This window comes from Mytilus trossulus, chromosome 6, assembly GCF_036588685.1.
Source record: "Mytilus trossulus isolate FHL-02 chromosome 6, PNRI_Mtr1.1.1.hap1, whole genome shotgun sequence".
In the NCBI taxonomy this organism is placed as follows: domain Eukaryota; kingdom Metazoa; phylum Mollusca; class Bivalvia; order Mytilida; family Mytilidae; genus Mytilus; species Mytilus trossulus.
The window spans coordinates 43,747,168-43,772,357 of NC_086378.1; the positions used below are offsets into that span (position 1 = coordinate 43,747,168).

Sequence of the window (25,190 nt, forward strand, 5' to 3'; positions counted from 1 at the left end):
TAACCTCTCACTTTTATGACAATCGCACCAAATTCCGTTATTTTTACAACGATGCGTAAACAAAACAGACATAATCGGTAAAACAGTAAAAATATGGTTACATCAGTCATCAGGAATGAATTATAACAGAGTTACTCGAAGCTCCCTTACCTCACTTGTATGGTGGTCCTTCATAGTTTGGCATACTGTGGTATTTACTGTTTTAGAAAAAGACCAATTATACTATAAATTATAAAACCGCTCTGTTTTTAGAATAAAGATAACTGAAACTGATATCTTCAAAAACGCTTGATTTATTTATTGTCATCATATTTGTGACATGTTTTTAACAGAAGAAAGAAAGATATTCTTATGAGACAAACTTCAAACAGAAGCTTCGAAATACAATTGAACACAAGCTTGCTTTTTTACGCTATTTTACTTTCCGCTATATATAAGATACCCGTTTAATTGCCTGGTGTCTATGATGAGTTTATTTACAACCCCTTGGTCGAAGGCACTGCTGGTGGAGTTTTATTTCCCCGAAGGTATCACCAGTCCAGTAGTCAGCACTTACTGACATGAGTTATTATTGATATGGGCATATTTATAAATTAAATGTTTACAAAACTTTTGAATTTTTGAAGTTTTAAGGCTTTTCTACCTCAGGAATAGATTACTTTAACTGTATTTGGCAAAACTTTTAAGAATTTTGATCCTCAATGCTCTTTAACTTCGTACTTAATTTGGCCTCTTTGGATTCGAGCGTCACTGATGAGTCTTTTATAGACGAAACGCGTGTCTGGCGTAAATACAAAATTTAATCCTGGTGTCTATGATGTGATTATTTACTGAATAATTCTTTATTTGGTCACTTTGTTCATTGTATCTTTCCAATCAAACTTGATATAAATCTGTCTCTTATTTTGACGTACATTTAGGAATTGATAATGAGTTTCAGTTGATAACTAAAGTTTCGATAAAACAAATGATTTCACTTTTCCAATTGTGAACTTTCTATTTTCATGTAGCAATATATCAGCACTGAGTATTTATCTCCCTGTTCCATATTTCAGTGCTTGTGTTCAAATAAAAAACAATATAACGTGAACGAAATAGAAAATGATACCACTTCACTATACTACTTCAGAAAATTGTGTTGTTCGTGAATTATTTAGGCTTTTATGAAATGACAAATCATATTTTGTAACCTACCGCTTTGGTTCCAACAGAAAGTTCAATGAAGCTGACATGTTCAAAATCCTTGCCTTTTTATTGACCTATTCGTTGTAACATTTTGAGGAAATGTGTGTTACAGAGAATCGGTTTTCCTAATAAAAGATTTCAGCGGCCAATAGTTAGTTTTTCGGACGTACTGATGATATAATTTCAAACAAACCTTTCCGTATTGTCCATATATAAATTCTGAAATCATAAAGAAACTTAAATTTTAACTCCATCAAGCAAATTTAACCTTAGATATATTTTTAGCTCACCTGACCCGAAGGGCCAAGTGAGCTTTTCCCATCACTTGGTTTCCGTCGTCGTCCGTCGATAACTTTTACAAAAATCTTCTTGTCTGAAACTTCTGGGCCAAATTTAACCAAACTTGGCCACAGTCATCATTTGGGTATCTAGTTTGAAAAATGTGTCCGGTGTCCCGGTCAACTAACCAAGATGGCCGCCACGGATAAAAATAGAACATGGGGTAAAATGCAGTTTTTGGCTTATAACTCAAAACCAAAGCATTTAGGGTTAAACTGTTCATCAGGTTAAAATCTATCTGTCCTGAAATTTTCAGATGAATCGGACAACCCGTTGTTTGGTTGCTGCCCCTGAATTGGTAATTTTAAGGAAATTTTGCTGTTTTTGGTTATTATCTTGAATATTATTATAGAAAGAGATAAAATGTAAACAGCAATAATGTTCTGCAAAGTAAGATTTACAAATAAGTCAACATGACCGAAAAGGTCAGTTGACCCCTTTAGGAGTTATTGCCCTTTATAGTCAATTTTTAACAATTTTTCGTAAATCTAAGTAATCTTTTACAAAAATCTTCTTCTCTGATACTACGGGGCAACATTTAAGCAAACTTGGCCACAATCATCATTTGGGTATCTAGTTTAGAAAATGTGTAGCGTGACCCGGTCAACCAACCAAGATGGCTGCCACTGTTAAAAATAGAACATTTGGGTAAAATTCAGTTTTTGGCTTTTCACTCAAAAACCAAAGCATTTAAAGCAAATCTGACGAGAAGTAAAATTGTTTATCAGGTCAAAATCTATTTGGCCTGAAATTTTCAGATGAATCTGACAACCCGTTGTTGGGAGCTACCCCTGAACTGTTAATTTTAAGGACATTTTGCTGTTTATGGTTATTATATCACAATCTCATATTTCTATGTATGCAGAAATGTTATTGTAGTATACAGCATTCATAGCATGGCATTAGTATGAACAAGAGATTAATCTAGATATCATGGAACTACTTATATAATACTTATATAATATAAGACCTTCATAGCTTGTTAGACATTAGACAAGCCTTCATTTCGTGAGTGGAAGATATTTTGAAATTTTTATTTCTTTCAAATATTAAAACTTTTAAAAATAATTGCATTCCATACCTTTACCAGCTGCAATTATTCTAACTTTTTAAACAGTGAAATAGTGAAAAGTATTTCAAAATGAATTTTATCTAAAATTTAAAGGATAATTACCACTAAGCAAATTACCACTATGTATACCATTGACAAATTACAAGAACTAAATCCAAATCCAAATGATTGATAACAGGAAGGTATAAATATGTAATGTTGAACTGTCGGAATGTTTTACAATGATTCCTTTTAACTTTTGACTGAATTTTATTCCCAAGAGTGTAGTGTTAATTAAAAACTTTTGACATGTTGAATTTATGTTTTAATTTTAATTTTTGATATTTTAAAATATAATCCTCTCAGAAAATGGTTAAATAAGGTAACAGTGCAATTACCATGCCAATAAATTTTAATTACGTTATAGTATGTATAAGGTCCGACCACTGAATATAAAGTTGTAATTGATAGAATAATTGGTGTTTGCATTAAGTAAAGGAGGGAAGAATGTTTGTTTGCAGTTGAGCGGTCAAATTATGAACATTTTAGAAAAACATTTTTTTTCAAACAATTGTTTTGTTTTCACTGTATTTTTGTAAGATAAATTTTCGATTTTACTGTAGATTCGTTCCTTTCATACGAAACACTTCCAACTAACAGCTGCCCGTGTTGGTCAACAGCAATACTGACTGGGTTGTCTATTTCAAAATATGAGTACGAGAGAAAATGTATGAACTTGCCATCTATGTTTAAAACATGTAACCCGTTATTGGAATTATAATCATTCACCAGAATTGTATCATTCGTGCATGCCATTGAACTCGGAGAAAACGGTTCCGGTAAATTCAACGACATATTACCGAAATATCTAAACTTTACATCACCTTTTTCAGTCATGCAAATTAATCGTCCTGCCTTATCACTTGTAAGATCTATAACTAGAATATTCTTGTTCATTTCGTTAACACAGCAACGATACGGATCTTTGAAGAGCTTTATGCCTCGATTGTCAAATTCAAGTTCTTGTTTGACATCCCCATCCTTTGACAACTTCTGGATCCTACAATCTTTCTCACTAAAGTAATCTGAGCTTTCCATGGTTCCAACGAAAACTTCTCCAGTTGGACAGACATAGATGCAGGTTGGAAATGCATTTTCGAATTCCTTAAATGTCTTTATCGTACCGTCCATTGAAATAATGCGGATTGCTTTGTTATAACCTTTATCAGTTACAAATAAATGTTCATTTAAAACACTACCGTCACTCACAATCATCGATATCTGATTTATAGGATTAGAAGTCAAATGGTTGTAGTCAACAAGTTGCAGAACTTCTGTTTTTTGGTCAGCTAACCACATTGTATCAGTCCCTAAAGGCCGTATAAAATCTATTTTCTTAAAATCTGTTTCCATTTCTTTTATTATCGTTAAAGTTTCAGATTCAAATAGTGAATTAATGTTATCATTAAACAAAAGGCAACCAAAACCGTGAACAGCTAGTTCATCAATGATATTGCCGGGCTTGAACTCGACGTTTTTCAGTTTTGGAATAACCGATAGAGTATTCAGAACGTCTTCGTTCAATTTATCAAATTTCTGAATCATTTGTGTAAAATCTTCTGTTACCAAAATGTCATGCAATCTAATTTCTTTTTCATGAAGATTTTCAAAATAACTGCCTTCATGAATAACGCAAACTTGTCCGTCAGATTCATGATAGAATTGGTTAAAGTTCTGTTGTAACATTTTGTAGTGTTGCTTGGTGAATTCTATTATTGTTTCTCGTGTATCTTTTAGTTCTTTTTCTAAAGTAAGTTTTTTATTATGTTTGTTTTGTTTATATGTGTCGTATGAATCTTTTCGATTTTTCATTTCAATCAATAGTGAATTTACCTTTTCCTCTATTTCTCGTCGAAGAGTTGATAATTTTCCATATTTGTGGTCGCCATGTTCTTTAGCACATTTTCTGCAAATAACAACATTGCAATCTGCACAGAAATATTTGCATGATCTTTTATGGAGACTACATGTCGTGTATGAAGTCATTGTTTGAACTGCTATTTTTCCATCATACTGTTCCAAAGAAACGACCTCATGATCTTTTGTTGACGAAAGCTTCTCGTGAACCTTTTTACAGTCATTACACAGTGAATCTCTGCACTTTAAGCATTTCCAGTTGACGGTATTTTTGCATTCGCATAGCAAACATAGATTTTCATCTTTCGCTTTGCAATATGAATCCGCCATTATAGTACTTATCTAAGGTTCACATTTTAACATAATTGGAACTAGCGTGAAGCTAACACTTATAGTGAACACAGTTATGCATTATAATTACATGACAGAAAACACCATTGTTTTCGATCAGCCAATCTCATTGTTCTTAGTCAGTATAATATAGACTAAGTAGAGCGTCAAAAACAAAGAGTTCAATCAAGCAAATAATCATCGGAAGATAATTTCAAATGCTGTTTAAATTTTTTTTAAGTTATTTGAAAATATCCATTTGGCAAAACTTTAAACTAAAATCAATGAAGAATGTTAATGCATAACTTTACACTTCAAGAACATAAGAATAGAAAAGAAGTTATTTTGCTGTTTGACAAAACAAATATACCTTATTTAAACTTCTTCTCAAATTTAACTGAAACCTATCTTTCACTTAGTACCTAGCAATAACTTAATAAAATACAAATTGGACGAATTATATCCTTTTCTTACAGTACGGAATACTTGTTTTTACACGACGAAATGATCGACATTTTTCTAAATTTTATTATTAAAATGATTGAATAATACTGCATAAAAGTGATGAAATCAGCTTTAACAGGAATAGATTTTCAATGTTTGCAAACTACAAAATTAGAATCTCCTTTATCTTTTTTATATGAAAATTATTTGTTGTTTAGTTTTATATGTACTTAATATGAATTCAATCTTGAAACAAACGTTGTTTCCAGTTTTAAAACGTTCGGCAAAAATAGCAGCACTTAATGTTCTCTATTTACACATCTAATGGAAGAACCATGTTTTTCGAAATGGAATCTATTTTTGGGTGGGCAGACTTTTTTTATGAAATGATGTAGCTGAAGGTATAATAGCTGCACTCTATCTTTCTTTAATTATTCTCTAAGAAAATGAGATTCTAAAATAAAAAAAAAACCAACATTTTCTCAATTTTTTTTAACTACCGAAAATCATTTTTTTTTAAAATGTTTTGGCTGTCAACACGAAAACAATTGTCGTTTAAGATTTTGTTGTCCCATGTCGAAAGTTTTATAGATACATTAACCCTACAAACTGACTAGATACAGTCATAATTCGTATAAATCATTCTTCCTAATCATAATAAAACCTGCAGCTGCAGAATGTCCAACATTTAACATTTATCCCTTACTATTAACAACCTCATATTTTGAGTCTTTTCATTTGTGATGGGCAGATATAATTTTCTTAGTGTTTATCATTGGTATATTAAAAGTAAAATGCATTTTGAATAAACTTCAATTTTTTTTTGATACTTGCATGTATTTCAGGTATTTCAGATATTTGATTTTGATAGTATTGTGTGAAACATCAATCGTGCTGCAGATATGGACTGATTACACAAATTATATGCAATTTTACAGAACTGTCTATTCAATGTTCATCAAAAACTGCATGTCGGTATAACATTGTCGCGTGGATGCTTACTTCAATTTTTTGTAGATAACTAGATTGTATTTCGCGGTGGTCTGAACATATGTAATGTTCCGCGCAGTCGTCACGTGGACATATATTGCATTATGAATAGGTAAATTACGTATAAGAATTTCGAATTGTATACTTTGCCAATTCGCTCGATGTTGATGAGAATGAAAATCCGTGAGTTATTTTTGAAAATACGGAAACATTATTAATTTCATATGTATATATATATATATATAGCAATACCATACAAGTACATATATTTAGTATGTATCCTTATTTCGAAAATGAACAATTCTGAAAAAGCTGCAGACTACAAGGAACTGAAAAAAGGAGGAAATCAGAAAATTAGAATAACAAGTACTACGTTTACAATTCGGAAAAATAAGGAACAACAAAAGTTATTGACTCATATCTAGAAACTAACAACGAGGATAGGTTGAAAAGAAAAGTTTACGACACAAGAGATGATTTAAATGTTGCATTATCCAAGCAGCGTATGTATATCGATTGTATATCTCCCAGTGGATATGATAATCGAGGGCTTGCATTTCCTAGCATGATTTCCTTAATAGAACAGCTATTACAACAAGAGTTTCAAGTAGTGAAGTTAAACTCATCCCTACGTAAATGTTACGGACGCATCACGAGTTGGTTGACTGTTATGGAATATCATGATAGATGATAGCGGATACGTTTCCTAATGTCGTAACTACAATCGCGTCTCTTTTTCTCCGAATTTGACCTACCGAATTAGACTATAATATTAGGTTTGTACAAACACGAGAAACACGACGGATGACATATAATTGAGTAGGATCTGTTTACCCTTTCGGAGAACCTGAGATCACCACCTGTTTTTTGGTGGGGTTCATGTTGCTTGTTTTTTCGTTTTTTTTGTCATGACATTGACAGTTTGTTTTCAACTTATGAGTTTGAATATCCCTTTGATATCTTTCTCCTCTCTTTGATATCTTTCTCCTCTCTTTGATATCTTTCTCCTCTCTTTGATATCTTTCTCCTCTCTTTTGTACTTTGAAATATCGCTTCATTTAAGATGTTTCGTGTCAAAAAGATCAAATCAACAATTATTTCATGGTATATAGTTTGAACATTTTCCCACACATTCTCTCTAAGTCAGACGAGAGACATATATTAAACAAGTGAAACTGTGAGCTACTGCTCACTGATGATACCCCCGTCGCAAGTGGATAATGTGAATAGTGTAAAAATATGTAAGTGTTCGGTAAACAGGAAGTTGTCGAGTGATGAATCTGAAAACGCATCACACGGTATAGCTGACTTATATAAAGCCTGAAACCAAATTTCAGAAATCCTGGTAGTGTAGTTCCTGAGAAAAATGTGACGAAAAATATTCATGGGACGGACTGACTGACTGACTGACAGACTGACGGACTGACGGACTAACGGAATGATGGACTGATGGACCGACGGACTGACGGAAGGACAGACAGAGGTAAAACAGTATACCCTCCCTTTTTTCAAAGCGGGGGTATAATTAGAGACAACAATAGTTTAACAATATTTAAATCTTAAATAACGATGATAAGATACAAATTAAGTCTTAGTCTTAGATGCATGATGTGTTTAGTGGATTTGAACTTTGATTCTTCAGATAACTGCAAGTACTCTCAGATCTGTTCCTACTGCGTTTTTGTTTTGTACGCTTACCCAGCCACGTCCACTTTTATTTTTGTCAATCTTATGAGTTAAAACTTCTTCAACTGATTTCGTTCTTGTGTTGTACTGTTATACCACTGTCCCAGGTTAGGGGACGATTGGGATCCCGCTAACAAGTTTAACCCCGCCACATTATGTATGTATGTGCCTGTTCCAAGTCAGGAGCCTGTTATTCCGTGGTTGTCGTTCGTTTATGTGTTACAGATTGTTTTTCGTTCATTTTATTTTATATAAATAAGGTCGTTAGTTTTTTCCGTTTGAATTGTTTTACATTGTCATGTCGGGGCCTTTTATAACTGACTATGCGGTATGGGGTTTGCTCATTGTTGAAGGCCGTACGGTAACCTAGAGTTGTTAATTTCTGTGTCATTTTGGTCTCTTGTGGACAGTTATCTCATTGGCAATCATACCACATCTTTATTTTTATATATACATCAACAAAACAAGTGTATTCTGTTTTCTTTGCATAACCCATGCAAATCCACACTCAGCAAAAATGTCATATACAGGAAAAGGAAATAATCGGCAAATTTTACGCTATTGAGATACAGATACCACGTATGAGCCAAACATCTCCTGATTGTAACCGTTTAACTTTTCTAGATTATAGTCAGCCTCTCGCGTAACTTTGTATGAACAGGATTTGTGTCAAGGGCATATTCCTGTTCATTAAGTCCGTATGGTATAACCATGTAAGAACGTGTTTATTCAGATTTATAAACACCGTAAGACGGAACAGAGAGTATATGTCACTGCTGAAAATAGAAACTTTAAAGTTAACAACTTTGAAGTAGTCTATCTGCATCGATATCAAAGCAATTTTCAAGATATAAAACAGACAATTTGGTGTTGGTATAATCCGTAATCTCAAATGCACCTACTATACCAGGTTGAAACGAAAGGAATGCTGAGTAAGTATACATGAAGTCATAATTCAGACATTAACACTATTAATATGATCTTAGATTGATTATCGGCATTTGAATCATTCTTGCTAATCAACTCCTATTTAAGATTATCAATCTCCATCGTGCAATAACACCGCGTAAAGAATATAAAGTCTACTTGATTCGGGAACTTGAAACTGCGACACCACTGTAACTTTGATATATTTCTTTTTCGCTTTGCGACAATTCATTTTAGAGATTTCCTATCTTTGTTGATGATTTGAAATTTTCGTAATATAGGAGATGATATTTTGTTATATTCGCGACATATTTTTATTCGCGATAATTTTCTTTTCTCGAAAGTCGCAAAAATAAATTGTTTTACAGTATTGTCAGCTTTGCTGCTCGACGTAGTTGCAGTCATGGTCATCATCATTATACAGCACATTATCTTCATTATGTTTCCAATATTGACATTCTGCAATCATAAAAAGCCGGTTGTGGTATTCATCACATTTGCAATCTACTACCATTTCTAAAACTTCTATTTTTGTACTAACTATGTTTGAAAATTACTGCGTCAATTTCCCAATTCAAACTCCAATACAATGTACAGCTCTGATACCTTTATCGGCCATGGCTGAACTTTTCGTAATTTTTTGTTGTTGTTTCAAAGAATTTTTTATTCTAATAAACATTTTGGGCCCGAGCTTGTCTGGAGAGACATTTATTGTCGAATTGCACATCTGGTGCATATAAAAGTGGTACCGTTCATGCACTACTACTTCTAGTTTGATACCTCTGCCGGTGAATGTTTAATCCCGCCACATTTTGTATGTATGTGCCTGTCCTAAGTCAGGTGCCCGTCATTCCGTGGTTGTCGTTTAATTTGTTGCTGCGTTACATATTTGTTTTTCGTTAATTGTTTTTTACATTATTTAGACCGTTTCTTTTCTCGTTTGAATTGTTTTACATTTGTGATTTCGAGGCCTTTTGTTTACTATGTGGTATTATCTTTGCTTATTGTTGAAGGCCGTAAGGTGACCTAAAATTAATATTCATTAAAAATTAGATTTGATTAAGTTCTGTGTCATTTTTTCTCTTGTGGAAAGTTGTCTCATTCACAATCATACCACATCTTCTTTTTTTATAATTAAAGTACTCAACGTATAACTAGCACATGAAAATGTTTACTAGAATGACAATACGAATATTGTGTAATTAAATTTTCTCATACAAAATTGAGGAAATTATTTTACGTTGAGAAATATATCTACCTCATGCATATTTCTGATTTCGTTGGCTAAACTTTCATCCCACTTGGATTTTAAGCTCTCCATAATTTTTAATACGTTTTTGGTTTTCAAAATTCAGCCTCGAGCATCATTGAAGAAATATCTTTTGTCGAAATGCGATCTAGTGCAGCAAAATTAATACCTTTAATGTTATAAATTCCACATGGTTAATACATATGCTTGTAGACTGTCCAGAAAGTCGCAACAAAAGGCTTTCGAATATTATGGCCGTAGACATCAATGAAGAGACATTTGTTGTTGAAATGTGTATCTGGTGCAAAAAAAAAATGGGTAATTTTATTACAACGCTCATGTGAGATAACGCCCGTCACCGGTCATATGTAAGGAACATTTCTCTTATGGTTGGGGCCTGTTATCTATTTCTCGCATGAATAGATAATTCTCGTATCACACTGTCCGGAGTGTGATACGAAAAAGTGATACGAAAAATGCGTTAATTTGATTGGCCAACGAAACCTCCTGAAACCATATTGCGGCATTTTCATTGGCTATTCCTTAGGTCATTGTTGACAGTTAAAGGTCACAATGATGTACATTTCCTCCATTGCAACGGAGATACGCGATTTCTTCAATAATATAGGAAATACGCACACTTTTCACCTTATTATATATTCTTATTCAAATATTATTATATTATCATTCTGAAGCGTACAAAATGTTTAAAAAAGTCTTATGTTGAAGATTGACGACGAACAGGACATATGACGTCACAATGCAGTTATGTTCAAGCGACTGGGTCGACGTTTCGCGGATTTTTTTTTTTATTAAGCACAAAAAGCATGTTTACCATAAGAGAAATATGTTTCACAACTCGGGAGAATTAGATATCGTTTGATATCAACTCTCTTTATTTAATTTAAATAGTAATTACAAACTCGCCACAGGCTCGTTTATTATTATATTGAAATTAAATAATTTAATTCTCACTCGTTATGAAACCTATAAATCTCTCTTTTAAAGATAAATCTTTCATTATCATAACCTCAGAGTTCTTAACATATATATAATTACATTAGAAGTATGTTTCATTATAATACGTACGTTATTCTGATTGGCTACACTGTAATCTCGCGTTATTATTATTCATGATGACACGAGGTCCAACAACAAAGTGCACAGGTAAACTACATAAAATCTTGATAAAAATCGTGTTGTCATGATCCTAGCCAAAAAAAAATGTAATTATACGTATTGAATGCTTCTATGTGAAACTTGATAGGGTTGTAAAGGCGTTGAACGTGTGCACATTTTTAGAATGAAGCCGCGCTTCATACAACATGTACTTCGGTCAACACTTTTACATCCCAATGAAGTTATAAAAAGAAGCAATTAAATTAATTCGTAACTATTGTACACAGGTATATATACCTTAATATGTTACCTTAACATAACATATTAAGGTATATAGGAAAAAAATTCTGAGACAAGAGCCTGTGCTATTGCGACAAAAATGCCCAACGTGTAGCAATTAAGTGAAAACTATTTCCTCCATATTTACATTTTTTTGTTTAGAGGGAAATAACTCAAACTACAATTTAATGACAATCCACTCTATAAAGGTTACAATGTACCAAATAAAATTACATAGAGATAAAAATAGATGGCTCTCTGTGATTGGTTGTTATATCTTTTATATATTTTTCTTCTGGAAGGCATTATGAATGAAGTTTCATGCAAGCACAAATTTGTCCTTAAATGTATAGTATGAAGGGCCGGAAATATTTTTTTTATGTTGCTCAAAATTAGAGAAAATTTTCTGCGAAATCGTCAGGTATCGTGAAAAAACCCAAAATTCACCAAGAAAAGCCATGGGACCATATATATTTGAGTGCGGTAAAATCACAAATAGATATCGAGCTCCAATTAGACAACAGCAGTTTTTCCATAATTAGTTTATTAAAAACGCCTTTTAAGGAGATAATTGCTAAAATAGCATTGCCGGCAATGGGGCCACCATTTAGTACTTTATATCCTATAATTGACGACTGCAAGCATAACGCACCATTATACATGATAAAGATGGACAAATATAAAAACAAAAAACAAAATTAGAAAATAAGAATTTATTTGAATTATATGTAAAACTGGCATGCACCAACATAGCAAACACAGCGTCAAACAAATCCGAAACAAGCAGATCATAAAAATCGTAAAAATATTTTTATCAGATTTTTAAATATAACCTACATTTGTTTTAAACAAGGAAGTGAAATTGGTATCAGCAACATTTGATTTTCAAAATTAAATAATCCACAGGTTAAGAGAGAAACTTATTATGAGGCATCATCAATATCAATATTACATCTTTATTGTCAGGTATGTTTAATAACCATGTGCTTTATCAACAAACTATAACGTTTCAAAATTGCACAAATTTGTAAGCAATAAACATAAATTTCGAGAAAAATTATTATGCTTGTAGGGCAATGTATCAAATACCTAAACGGGATTAAAGATGTTAAAATAAAAACACATTTGGAATTACAAAATTCACAACCGTTATTAAATTGTCAAATCTTTCGTCTTTATTGAAAGAATGCAAATTAAAATAATGAAAACCAAAGTACTAGGGGAGACAATCGTGGCAAATAGATCATAAACGCCTCTTTGAACCATCACAGGGAACGAAATAAAATTCCTGGAAAGAGGTTGTGGCTCTGCCTGAAAGGGGCATACCTACTTGGGTCACAGAATTGTTATTAAGGCCGTTTTTGGCTTCAATAAATGTTGATAAAATAAATGTTGATAAAACTGAAGCAGTTATTTCAAAATAATAATCTTTTCATTTAAACTATTGAACTAATTGAGTACTCATTTTTTACAGTTGCAGGTTTGGAACCTTGAATCGGTGATGTACTACATTGTCGCTGTTTTTGTTTACCTTGGGTTGGTGTCAGCTCAGAAAACACAAGGTATATTTAATTTAAGTTATTATTTGAATACATTGTGATATTAAAATGTCACAATGTTTTTTTGCTAGTCTTATTTTCCAATGACTCATGTAAAGAATTTGTGTATGCATCAAGCAATAAAATCATTAGATTATGTTTGGAACGTTGCAATAGCAAAATGAAGTAAAAAGTAAAATTTAAAAAAATTGAACTTCGAGAAAATTCAAAACGGAAAGACCCTAATCAAATTGCAAAATCAAAACCTCGGACACATCAAACGAAAGTAAACAACTGTCATATTCCTGACTTTTTTAAAAGCTGAATGCACTAATGAAGGCTAAAAATTATTATAATAAAAAGACGTATTGAAAGGTGTTACAGTGCTATGACCCTATTTGAGTTGTAGTGAAGTGCTCCATGTTGTCCACAGTCTCAATGTTACGTTGAGGTGAGAAAATCTATGAAGCAACAGACGCGATACTTCTTAAAACTGTGAACGCTCATATAATTAGTTATCAAAGGTACCAGGATTATAATTAAGTACGCCAGGCGCGCGTTTCGTCTACATAAGACCCCTCAGTGACGTTCATATCAAAATAGTTATAAACCAAACAAATACAAAGTTGAAGAGCTTTGAGGATCCAAAATTCCAAAACGTTGTGCCAAATACGACTAAGGTAATCTATGCCTGGGATAAGAAAATCCTTAGTTTTCGAAAAATTCAAAGTTTTGTTAACAGGAAATTTATAAAAATGACCACATAATTGATATTCATGTCAACACCGAAGTGCTAAATACTGAGCTGGTGATACCCTCGGGGACGAAACGTCCACCAGCAGAGGCATCGACCCAGTGGTGTAAATAGTTATCAAAGGTACCAGGATTATAATTTAGTACGTCAGACGCGCGTTTCGTCTACTTAAGAATCATATAAACGTGAAAGACCGAATATATACGAAGAAACGCTGTCATAAATATAAGTGCATGACACAACACAGTCATTGAACGCGTTAGTTATTTAGTTTGCATATTAGATAATGACTACGTGTAGTTAAACGACCACTGGCTGACATCCATACCTATTCTGATGAATCTTTCAACTGTCACTACTTTTTCCCAATTTATATGTAGTAGTATTAACTTTTCATATTATTCATTTTTACAAGCATTTACACGAAAATTTTCATTTAAAAGGCACATACCAAAAAATGTCAATGAGACAGCTATCCAACAATCAAACAAAACACATTCAATGAGTTCTTGTAAAATTGAAAATGCTTGAATGTAATGCAGTTATATTAAATTTCACAACTCTTTATCATTATATAATATAGTAAGTACTATTAGAAAATTCAAGCTATAATATATTATGTTGTTTTAATGTGTTGGCAGTTTATTAATGTGTTTTCTTTTGTTTTTTCATTGACATTGATATTGTATAACTTTGACATGCCTTTCATTGCCCTTTTACACATCTTATCACTACCTTTAACACTTTTTAATTTTTTTTTTAAAGGTCAGGTAGAATGGAATGTAACACAGAAAGTGTCGTCGTTTGGACAAAACCTGACAATATTTTGTGCAGTTGATGACTGTTGTGCAAAATTTTCAGGCTGGGTACGGTGGAATTATGACGGCAGATATTACGAGCCACTTGTTATCGATCTAAGAAGTTTTAAAAGTCCAAAATATGCTGGAAATTTAAGAAAAAATGGTTTTACCGTAGTCTTGAAAAATCTGACCGGATCAGATATGAATCGTAATTATTCATGTACATACGGCAGCATCGTGGGTGAAATGAAACTGTTGGTAACAGAAGAATCTTTCAGTAAGCTGTTTTTGTTTCATGAGAATTTTTTTGTAAAGGCCATACTTTTATATTTAGTCATATAGCATCATAGTTCCAAGAGGTCCAATCATTTTTGAAATGGTCGTAGTCATAAAGAAATGATATTTTTACATTTGTTTTTAGGAAAACTCATATATTTACACAATGTCACATATTGTATTACAGTCAGATATATATAGAGGAGATGCGAAAGATACCAAAGGGACATGTATATTCATAAAAAAAAAGTAACAACGTCATGGCAAAAATTAGAAAAATAAATTTGTTTTCCTATATATGTATATACAGAGACATATAATACAAGAGATTCGCAACTCTAGTAGAATTATATGTCTCCGGTATATATGACAATATTTTTTTTTAATGAAAAGAGAATAATATATGGATCTTTAAAGTAGGATTAATTCTAATTCAAAAACATGTAAGAAGGCAATGCTACAATATAACTACAAATTTCCATGCACCATTTTCTTCATAGAATATAAGGATTTCAAATGATGTGGATTCTAGCAACAATTAGTCATGCGGTCTGCATTATTGACCAAACTTCATACGTCTCGATTATAACTATGCGACAATGTTCAACCCACTATTTTCTTCGGAAAATGCCTTTTACAAGTCAGGAACATCACAGTTTTCTAGTGCTATTGGCTGATAACGTTTGATTTTGTCAGTTTTGATTTTTTTTTATAGTATTTGAAAGGCAACACAATTGAAAATAGGTTGTAGTCATTTAATGGTCGTACTATGTCATGCTGTTTGACGCTTCATTACATTGACTTTTCTATCCTTAAAGTTTTCTTCGATATTCAATTTGTCTTCTTAAAGCGACACCCATGGTAACAGTTACAGAATCAACCAACATTACAGTTACAAAATCAACCAACTTAACAGTTACAGAATCAACCAACTTAACAGTTACAGAATCAACCAACTTAAAAGATACAGAATCAACCAACTTAACAACCGGAATAATGTAAGTGACTTATTAAACATATCACCTCTGCAGAACCACACATTTATTATGCAGTTGCTACAATTTGATAGATAAATTTGAAAAAATAATTGAAATACAAGTATCATGTAAGTTTGAATGACCATTTGTATGCTCTTTCAAGAACATACAATTCAAGTTTGAGAATTCATAAATGATATCTTATCAAAAGTACTGTTATCCAAAATGCGTGTAAACAATGAAAATAAATAATGCTTAAAATATCATTTCAGTATTGGTATAGTCTTGGCTGCTTGTGTATTGTTGATACTATTGGTTTTAAGGTTCCGTCTTTTGAAGAGAAGGGATGATGGTTATAGACCTACTAATATAGATAGTAGTACAGAAACTCACAATAGTAAGAAGTCTGAATTACATATTACAACTACACGACATTTATTAATATCTAAGTATTTAAAAAAATATTAAATGCAGTTCAGCGAAAATGTTTTTTGAATGTTCATAGATATTGTATGATGTCTAGCAGTCTTACTCATAAATAATGCATACTTAAACGGAAGTACATCATGTATGTGGTTTGATTCGAATTCTCAATAAGGCCCTATGGTTGTCAATAGTTGCTTACAGTTACTGCATGTGAACTATTGGAAATAGTCTCGTTGGCAATCATACAATTTCTCCTTATTTTTTTATATGTACGTTGTTCGCCAAATACAATCACATTTAAGCAATTGAAATAATATTAAGATTCAGTTTTATAATTTTATCCTTTTTTTTAAATTACAAAAACAAATGGAATGGTTATGACATTTTCTTTCGTTGATTATTTGTATCTAAATCAGACAGTTATTTTTCTCGTTTGAATTGTTAAACATTTTTCATTTCTGTACCTTTTATAACTTGATAGTACGGTAGGGGTTTTGCGCATTGTTGAAGGCCGTTCGATGATTTACGGTTGTTAATTTGTGTTTTGTTTTGCCTCATGTAGAGCATTGTCTCCTTGACAATCAAACTAAAATGCAATACGTTTTCTGATCAAAATCTTCTTTTGGATCAATGTTGATACCTCCATCAGCTATTGTTGGTCTGGTCTTGGTAAAACACTGCATGCAGGGACCTAAAATGTTAGTCTTCGTTAAAACAAATGGAACAATGCAGTCATTCATTTGTACAATACATCTTCAAAACATAAATCATGAACGATCATGTCATTGATGAACACTTGTTTCGGGTGTGAACAATCGATCAATTTATAAAATACCGAATATCTTTTTCAGGTGCAATGGGGTCTCACAGATACATTGCATTTTCCTTCCTTGGGTCGTTCTCAAGTAATCATCTGGAAACCATCGGGTTTCGGATGGACGCGCCGACAATCAAATGTCAATGAGAATAGGGGGTATCAGATAATACCTCGTCACTATGTTATGTATGTGTGATGGTTTAAAAAGTAATCTACCCTTCATAATTAGGAACAATACTTTCATATTTGGCTTTATCTGATCCTACTGGAATTTGTTTTTTTTCAAAAACCAGTATTCTTTGACAGAGTTGGTGTGGTTTCTCTAACAGAGCTTTTGCCTCACTACTCAAAAAGGGGGACACATCCTATATACATGTTAATAGGACGTTCCGCTGGAATATGTCACTTATTCTAGCTTGAAAACACGCTTAGATCAAAATATTTTAAAAGCCAAACAATTGCAAAGTTGAAGAGCATTGAGGACCAAATATTTTTTACCAGGAATTTTATAAAAATGACCATACTATTATAATTTACATTCATGTAAACACCGAAATTCTGAAAACTGGCCGGATGATACTCTCGGGGACGAAACGTCCACCAGCAGACTATCAGAAATATATGATCAGATCAATAAAGTTCCAATTACTTGTATATGAAAAAGCCTGTAATGTTTTCACAGCCGAAAATCTTGCCGTTACTAAACATTTAATACAGAATTTAAGCCTTAAATATTCTGCTTTTCCAAGACAACCCACGAAACCCAATCAATACGGGAAAGGTTAAAATTTTTACCTACGCAATATATGAAAAGGTATACATTTTTAAGAATTCTATGGAAAGGGTGGGGAAACAGAACCCCAGCGACACCGCCGATCAATTAATGATTTTTTCCCCGCAAAGCATATCTATCAGCAGTTTTTTCATTGAATTTACACTTTGTTGTATTATTGTCCCGCCAATCAATCCACACACAGTCTCATTGACATAATTTGACAATTTTACAGTAGCACAATCAGTTCGCAACAGCTTCAAAGTTGAGAAAAATCGAATTGATTAGTTTGCACTTCCATCACTGGTAGCTGACATATTCTCAGTGAAAGATTACCACTCAGTGGGCTTTAGGTAGCTTGATGTAAAATTTTGCAAATTAACCAGAAAAAAACTGATATTTAGCCAGATTTATTGTTTCAACATAAAATGAATAAATAAAAGCCAAATTTCCTTCTGTGAGTTTTAAATCAACGGACAAAAACTATTAGAATTCTGGATATTTTTGGAATATTTTTTTAATTAATATTCCATTATTTGCCAAACTAAAAATATTAAACTTGTCTTAGAACTGATATGTACCTTTCAAATAATAATATAAGTTAAAAAATAAAAAATTATGATCTTTAGAGAAAACTGCTATTGCATACATGTACAATGTGGAAGTTGTCTAATTCATCTGTTGCATGAACCTTTCTGGCAACCTATCAAAAGATGAATTATTCTCAAAGAGCCATTCGATTTGGTTATCAAATTAAATTATTTGCAAAATCTATCAAAAAACTTCTTATTTTAGAGATACTAGTATCAAGACCTTTTACAAAGTACCTAAATATGGTGTATTTTATAGCCCTTTTATTCGAATATTTCACTGTATATGCTAAGGAGGCTGTTTAAAAGAAATCGTTGAAATCAACAAAAAAATATATATAAATGTTACTCAACTCCTAAATACCTAATGTTTTTGGAAATAAGTATATTTTTTAAGTCTTAACTAATATTCTCGGAATTTGGAAATCTATTTATTTTGAATAAACGATTAACTTTTAACATGCATAAGGAAGTACAATTAAATACTTAAGAACGACGTATTGGTAAGACAACACCATGGCAAAAAACGATACATGCTTTTAAAAGATTAACAAGTCAACAAAACAATACATTGACAGAGCAGTAGCAACCCATAAAAAATCATAGATGGTTTAAGGGGCTCCATAAGGACAGGAAAATACTGCTCGGAATATGTCGGGTAACAAAAATATGCATCAAAAGTCGTGAACAAAACATTAGTTAAACTTTTCAAGCCTTCGCATACCTGTAAGTTAAACAGTTGTTTCAGTCCTTACTCTTATAAACTCCTTGCAGGTTCAGGTTGAATAAATGGAACATAAGAACATGTCTGCCTTCCATAGGCATCACAATGTATACATCAAATAATCTATCATTATCAACTTGGTAACTGAAGGTTGACTCTCATCTCTATAACTTCTGATTTCAGACCCTTACACCAAGTGCAAAATTTTATCTTAATATGTAAAAAATAAAAATTAAGCATCCAAAAGACATAGATTAAAATCATCATGAATCAGTCTTTCTTGTAATGGTACCTAGCTCTATGTAAGATGAAAATATTTTTCATACTAAAATATAAATATTTATACTTCCAATGTATGGATTTTATCAACATTTGTAACATGTAAACTGGATATTTATATGGGAACTATGTTTGAAATTTCATCTTACATTTTAATACAATAAACATATAAATAGTCTGAATAGATCATTACTTCATGAAATTACTATAATAATATAGCGAAAACTTAACAACGAACTATGTACTAGGTATTATAGATTTACAAATTTATTTTTGATACCTGATTGTCACCAGACGCATTTTTGTCCAAAAAAATCTCGTAATTTGCACTCACATAAAAAAAACTTGCATTATAAATATGCAATCGCAAAATAGTGTGAAAACAAAATGTTGAAATTATTTTTTGCAGGTAATTGTCAAAAATTAAAAGATTGTTTTTTGTCTGAAATTGCGAAGAGACTTGGCCATGATTGGAGACAAGTCCAAATATATTTAGAAATAACAACGACAGAGTTAGAACAGATAGAAAGAAAATATATAAATGAACCAATAACACAAACAACCGAGGCTCTAATTATGTGGCGTAACAGAAAATCAAGTTCTCCATAAGAAGACAATATTAATGATTTGATTAATGCGTTGGATTTTGTTGAGAGAAACGACATTATTGATGATCTAAAACTAAGAGCAATGCTTGCAAATTAGCTTTCAATGGATACTACACATTTAATTTAGAATACAACATATGTTTAACTGATTTGTAAAACTATTTTCACTTTGTTAATATCAATGAATAAACTGTCCCCAGTTCTATGTTAATGACCCCGCTCTATCTAATTTAGTTTATCTTATTTATGTCTTTATGGACAGTTCTCTTTGAATTGACCAGTCAATTTGAACTAATTGTATATGGCATAATTATTTGATCTGTATATTTAAAAAAGAAATCCAAGACAAGTTTCTACCTTTACCCTACCCCATATACCTTGCCATGGATACAAATATCTTGTCTTAGGGAGAGATAAATCCTACTTTGTAAATGATCACTCTGATTCAAACAAAAACTTCTCTGAAACGGATATTATCAAGATGCTTGATTTCTTGATTGACAACATTATTGTAAAGTTCGGAGGCCGTGTGTTTCAACAGACTATCGGCATTCCAATGGGAAAAAATTGTGCCCACTACTTGTCGACTTGTTTCTTTATTATTTTTAGACTGACTGCATGTAGGTACTTTTTAGGAAGAAAGATAAGAATTAAGCGATACCCTCTAACTCTACTTTCCGCTATATAGATGATGTTCTTTCACTGAATAATTCAAAATTTGGTGACTACGTGGAACTCGTCTATCCCATCGAACTAGAGATAAAGGATACTACAAATACAGTTAAGTCGGCCTCATTTCTTGACATGCATCTAGAAATTGACAATGAGGGTTGGTTGAAAACAAAACTTTACGACAAAAGAGATGATTTCAGCTTTCCAATTGTGAACTTTTCATTTCTAAGTAGCAACATTCCAGAGAGTTTGACTGTCCCTTTGGTATCTTTTGTCCCTTTATTTGCCACGTTAAGATATGATGTGGGTTTTTGTATTCTAATTTTTATGATATTTTGTCATTATGTAGCGAGTTTTTTTTTTTTTTTATAATTCTTCACTTTTTGTAATTTGCTCTTTTTGATACACACCTTTTTAGTGCCATTTTTGTACGCCAACTTTTTTGTAGACTGGTTTTTATCAGGGGAGATTAAATTTGAGCATTTAATGTTACCTTTTGTAAAAGAAGAGGGACGAAATATACCAAAGGGAAGTCAAACTCATAAATCTAAAATAAACTGACTACGCCATGGTTAAAAATGAAAAAGACAAACAGAAAAACAATAGTACACATGACACAACATAGAAAACTAAAGAATAAACAACACGAACCCCACCAAAAACTAGGGGTGATCTCATGTGCTCCGGAAGGGTAAGCAGATCCTGCTCCACATGTGGCACCCGTCGTGTTGCTTATGTGATTACAAATCCGGTAAATAGTCTAATTCGGTAGGTCACATTCATGAAAGGGGATTGTAGTTACGAAGTAAGGAACATATCCGATATCAATCTTTGTAAGATTTACCCCCTGTTTTTGCTCATATTTGAATCGTCGTTTTTAATCAATGACATTTTGATTGGAATATTTCTACTTAATACTATCTATAATTCGCCTCCAAAAAACATGCAAGGTATTTCCTGACATAAGTGTTCATACACTCGGACATCTAGTCATATAGATTTGTTCAGTATTTGGTATCATCAGTTTTGATATCCATTTATAACTCTGCTCGTCTGATTTTAACAATTGTTTATATTAACATGTGCAGTTACAGCCCAGGTTGGAAGAGAAGAGTTTTGCGCGTTGAAACCTGTTAAATGTCAAATTTCAATTAAAGCACATCCAGCCCTTTGAAACCCTTTGTTGTTTCAATCCAATTTAATTAAAATCAACCGGATGTGTATTTATTGGTAGTTTAGTGTGTGAGACATGTCTCATTTCTTATATATATACAATTGTTTTGAACAAGCTGTCAGAATGTGTGTGTTTTTTTTTATCCTTTTTGTCTTTGAGCCTCGCACCGAAGTAATTAGTCAAGAGTTATTCGTCTGATATTAACAATTGTTTATATTAAGATGTGCAGTTACAGTCCAGGTTGGGGAGAAGAGTTGTGCGCGTTCAAACCTGTTAAATGTCCAATTTCAATTAAATCATATCCAGCCCTTTCAAACCCCTTGTTGTTTCAAATATTAAATCACAATCCATATTCAGAGCTGTATCAAGCCTGAATGTTGTATCCGTTATTGTCTCAATTGTTCAGGATTTGACCTCTGCGGTCTGTGGAGTACATATTTTACTAATAGACAATTTACATGGGATATATATTTATGATATTGGTGGCAAACGATTGACTTTGTGTTGAATGCTTGATACAAGTCATGCATACTGAGTAACTGATGTACCGCATTATTTTTGCGGTTATCTGACATCAAATTCTAAATTCTGAATTTAAATCTAAAAATTCGAAATGATTAAATTCCGTACATGAGGCTATATTTTCTGCAAAGTAACCTACCAATTACCTTAGATTAATTAATGAGACAACTAAATCACCGAGACCAAAAAATAAATAAATCGGAAACCAGAAGAACAACTTATTGGTACCAAATCAATAGAATTCATTTGTTTTTCTTAGGTTATTTTAAAGAATTATTTCATACCGGTTCAAAATAATTTTCTTTTTGGGTAAAAAGTGGCCCATTGACATTCTATATTCTGCGGCTCAGTCATTATCGCTGTCTTAGTCAACCGTCCTGTGGGCAGTCCATAATTTTATCCCAATAATGACCAGTTTTCAACTATTATGTTATTAAAGAACCCTTTTTGAACTGAGGGGTGTCATTTTTTCTCAAACGATGTGATAATTTTAGGACAACATGAAGGACATACAGCAATTTCTCATACACTGGCCATACGTTATTGAGTAATTAAAGCACACTTTAAGCCAGTGTCTTTTTAAAATGTCTAATGAGTAGACAACTGTGAATTGAATATACTCTCTGTACTCGTTTGGACCCCAGAAGAGTATAGAAAATAACATACTTTGGAAACATTTCACTCTAAGCACTTTATAAGATTACAACTTGCAGTTGAATATTTGTACACTTATCATTGTCTAGTAAATTCAATGTCTTTTTAATAAGATGCATACTATTTAATTATGCAAAATATTATGAATGACATATAATAATGTCAATTTAGTAATACTTCATAAATTACATCCGAAATCATATATTCTAGTTTGAACACAGATGGCCATAGATGTATAAGGCTCAATTTTTCAGATTGTTTTTATGCAACTGTGTACTTAATTGACCTTTCAATGATTTTTTATTCGAATGCCTCTGGATGGTATAACGCATATCAGACGTTACACATTAAATAGTGATCCTAGTATCTCTGACCCTTTTTTTTCTTTAGATTTAAGTACACGAATTATCTTTCAATTAGAAAGGAAGTAAACAGTGAGTATCCCTTCCTTGTAATGTCCTTGTTCATATAAAGATCCAATCAATGATCATTAATCATTATCCAAACCGGTACATTTGTACTACCCGCACTAGGTATAAGCTTATGATCACCGCTTCTAGTTCCGGTATTGGATCCTCTCTCTCTCAGTCTCAATCTGTATAAACTGTTTGTTTTGCAAGGCAAATAATACAATAGAATAAACTAATACGGTCTTAAAATAACTTTTTTTTACATATAAAAGCTCTGACATAATGCGTCCTATAACAAATTATTTTAACATTAAAGGGCCTTCATAACCATTTTCGTTCCTTCTTTATGTTGTACTTTACCATACTAGGATATACTCAATGATGCTTTATCATTATTCAAACTTGAACATTTGTATTGTATGCACGATGAAAGGTGGAAGAATTCAGCTAATAGTTCCTAAATTTGAACATTACAAAAAACATCTCGTCGACGCACTTTATTGAATTTAGTTTTTAAGATGAATATTGTTTACGCAATTCGGTCTATTCTAGATTGATACATCAGATCCTAAAAGAAAAAAAAACATATTTTAATCCTTATTTACACTATATATATATATATTGATACATGAAGCTGTGATCATTTTGATAATCATGTTCTACCGGTAACAATAACATTTGTATATACAATAGTTATTAGAGGTATACTTCAAACAGAAATTACAAATTATAAGGAGTTACAAATATGTAAACCATTTTGTTGGATCATATAATTTATTTTTACAGAAAAGTTCAAGAATGGAAGTTTCCGATGTTTGTAAATCTTATGATGGTTCAAACAATGTTTATATTCAAATAATTGTACACATAAACATACAATCGTTTTCAAACGGAAACTTTATGTATACCTCATGATGACTATGTACACATTGGTAAAGTTATTAAAATGTGATGCACAGAAGAAGAAAAAAAACACAATTAAACACTGATGTAGTTTTTAAGATAAACAAATAATTTAATAAAACTTGACCAGAAATCATCTAATATAAAAAATTAATGAGCCTGATAAATTGTAAAATCAGTTATTAGAAAAATGTGCTATTTACCTCCCTTTGTCCAATGAATTATAAGTTTTTTTAACTGTCATATTAAAAAGCAATGACTGAATTTTTACGTTTAACTTTCTCAAATTCTTTTTCTCGTAAAGTTATAAAATCAACACGACAAAAAGCTTCAAACTTAGCGATGTCGTCACGTTAAGAATAAATATCTCTAAAAATTGATCTACTAAGAACGACAAAGGACGTGACTTATTGCAAAGACACTTGACTAACGTTAAAGACAAATACATAAATGTCTGGATATTTGGTATGTGTTTCTTTTGACGTATACTCAAAATATCATTGACTACGTATATTTTTTTGTTTCGAAGATTTCAAAATTTTGTATACACTTTACATTGTATCAATGCCTTTTCAAGAGAAGTATTACTAGTAAACAAGAAAACACAGCAATTATTTTTTTTTAATTCTGAAGACAGTCGGTCTCAAGTTCATGTCGCCCTGGTTTATCAATTCTTAATCGATATGCGAGAGTTGCAAAAAAACTGCATAACGTTCACATTATCTATAAAAGTCCTGAATTTAAAATTTGTAAGAAAGACCAAGTGAGCAAAAGAACA

The 25,190-nt window shown here is 32.0% G+C and overlaps 2 protein-coding genes across 2 annotated transcripts in view; one reads left to right on the plus strand and one right to left on the minus strand.

Annotated features, from left to right (window-relative positions):
- Positions 1-3,157: 3,157 nt before the first annotated feature.
- Positions 3,158-4,822, minus strand: LOC134722720 (uncharacterized). Its single transcript, XM_063586342.1, has one exon. The coding sequence runs from the start codon at positions 4,820-4,822 to the stop codon at positions 3,158-3,160; it is 1,665 nt and encodes a 554-aa protein (XP_063442412.1).
- Positions 4,823-12,366: 7,544 nt separating this feature from the next.
- Positions 12,367-25,190, plus strand: part of LOC134722721 (uncharacterized) — a 59,112-nt gene continuing 46,288 nt past the window's right edge. Inside the window, exons 1-5 of the mRNA XM_063586343.1 lie at positions 12,367-12,482; positions 12,991-13,078; positions 14,574-14,885; positions 15,735-15,882; positions 16,134-16,258. Of these exons, the coding sequence (XP_063442413.1) occupies positions 13,018-13,078; positions 14,574-14,885; positions 15,735-15,882; positions 16,134-16,258 (646 nt within the window). The 5' untranslated portion in view covers positions 12,367-12,482; positions 12,991-13,017. The remainder of the gene's footprint in view (positions 12,483-12,990; positions 13,079-14,573; positions 14,886-15,734; positions 15,883-16,133; positions 16,259-25,190) is intronic.

Coding starts and splice junctions, on each gene's coding strand:
- LOC134722720 (XM_063586342.1), bottom strand. CDS start 4,822: ATGGCGGATTCATATTGCAAAGCGAAAGATGAAAATCTATGTTTGCTA.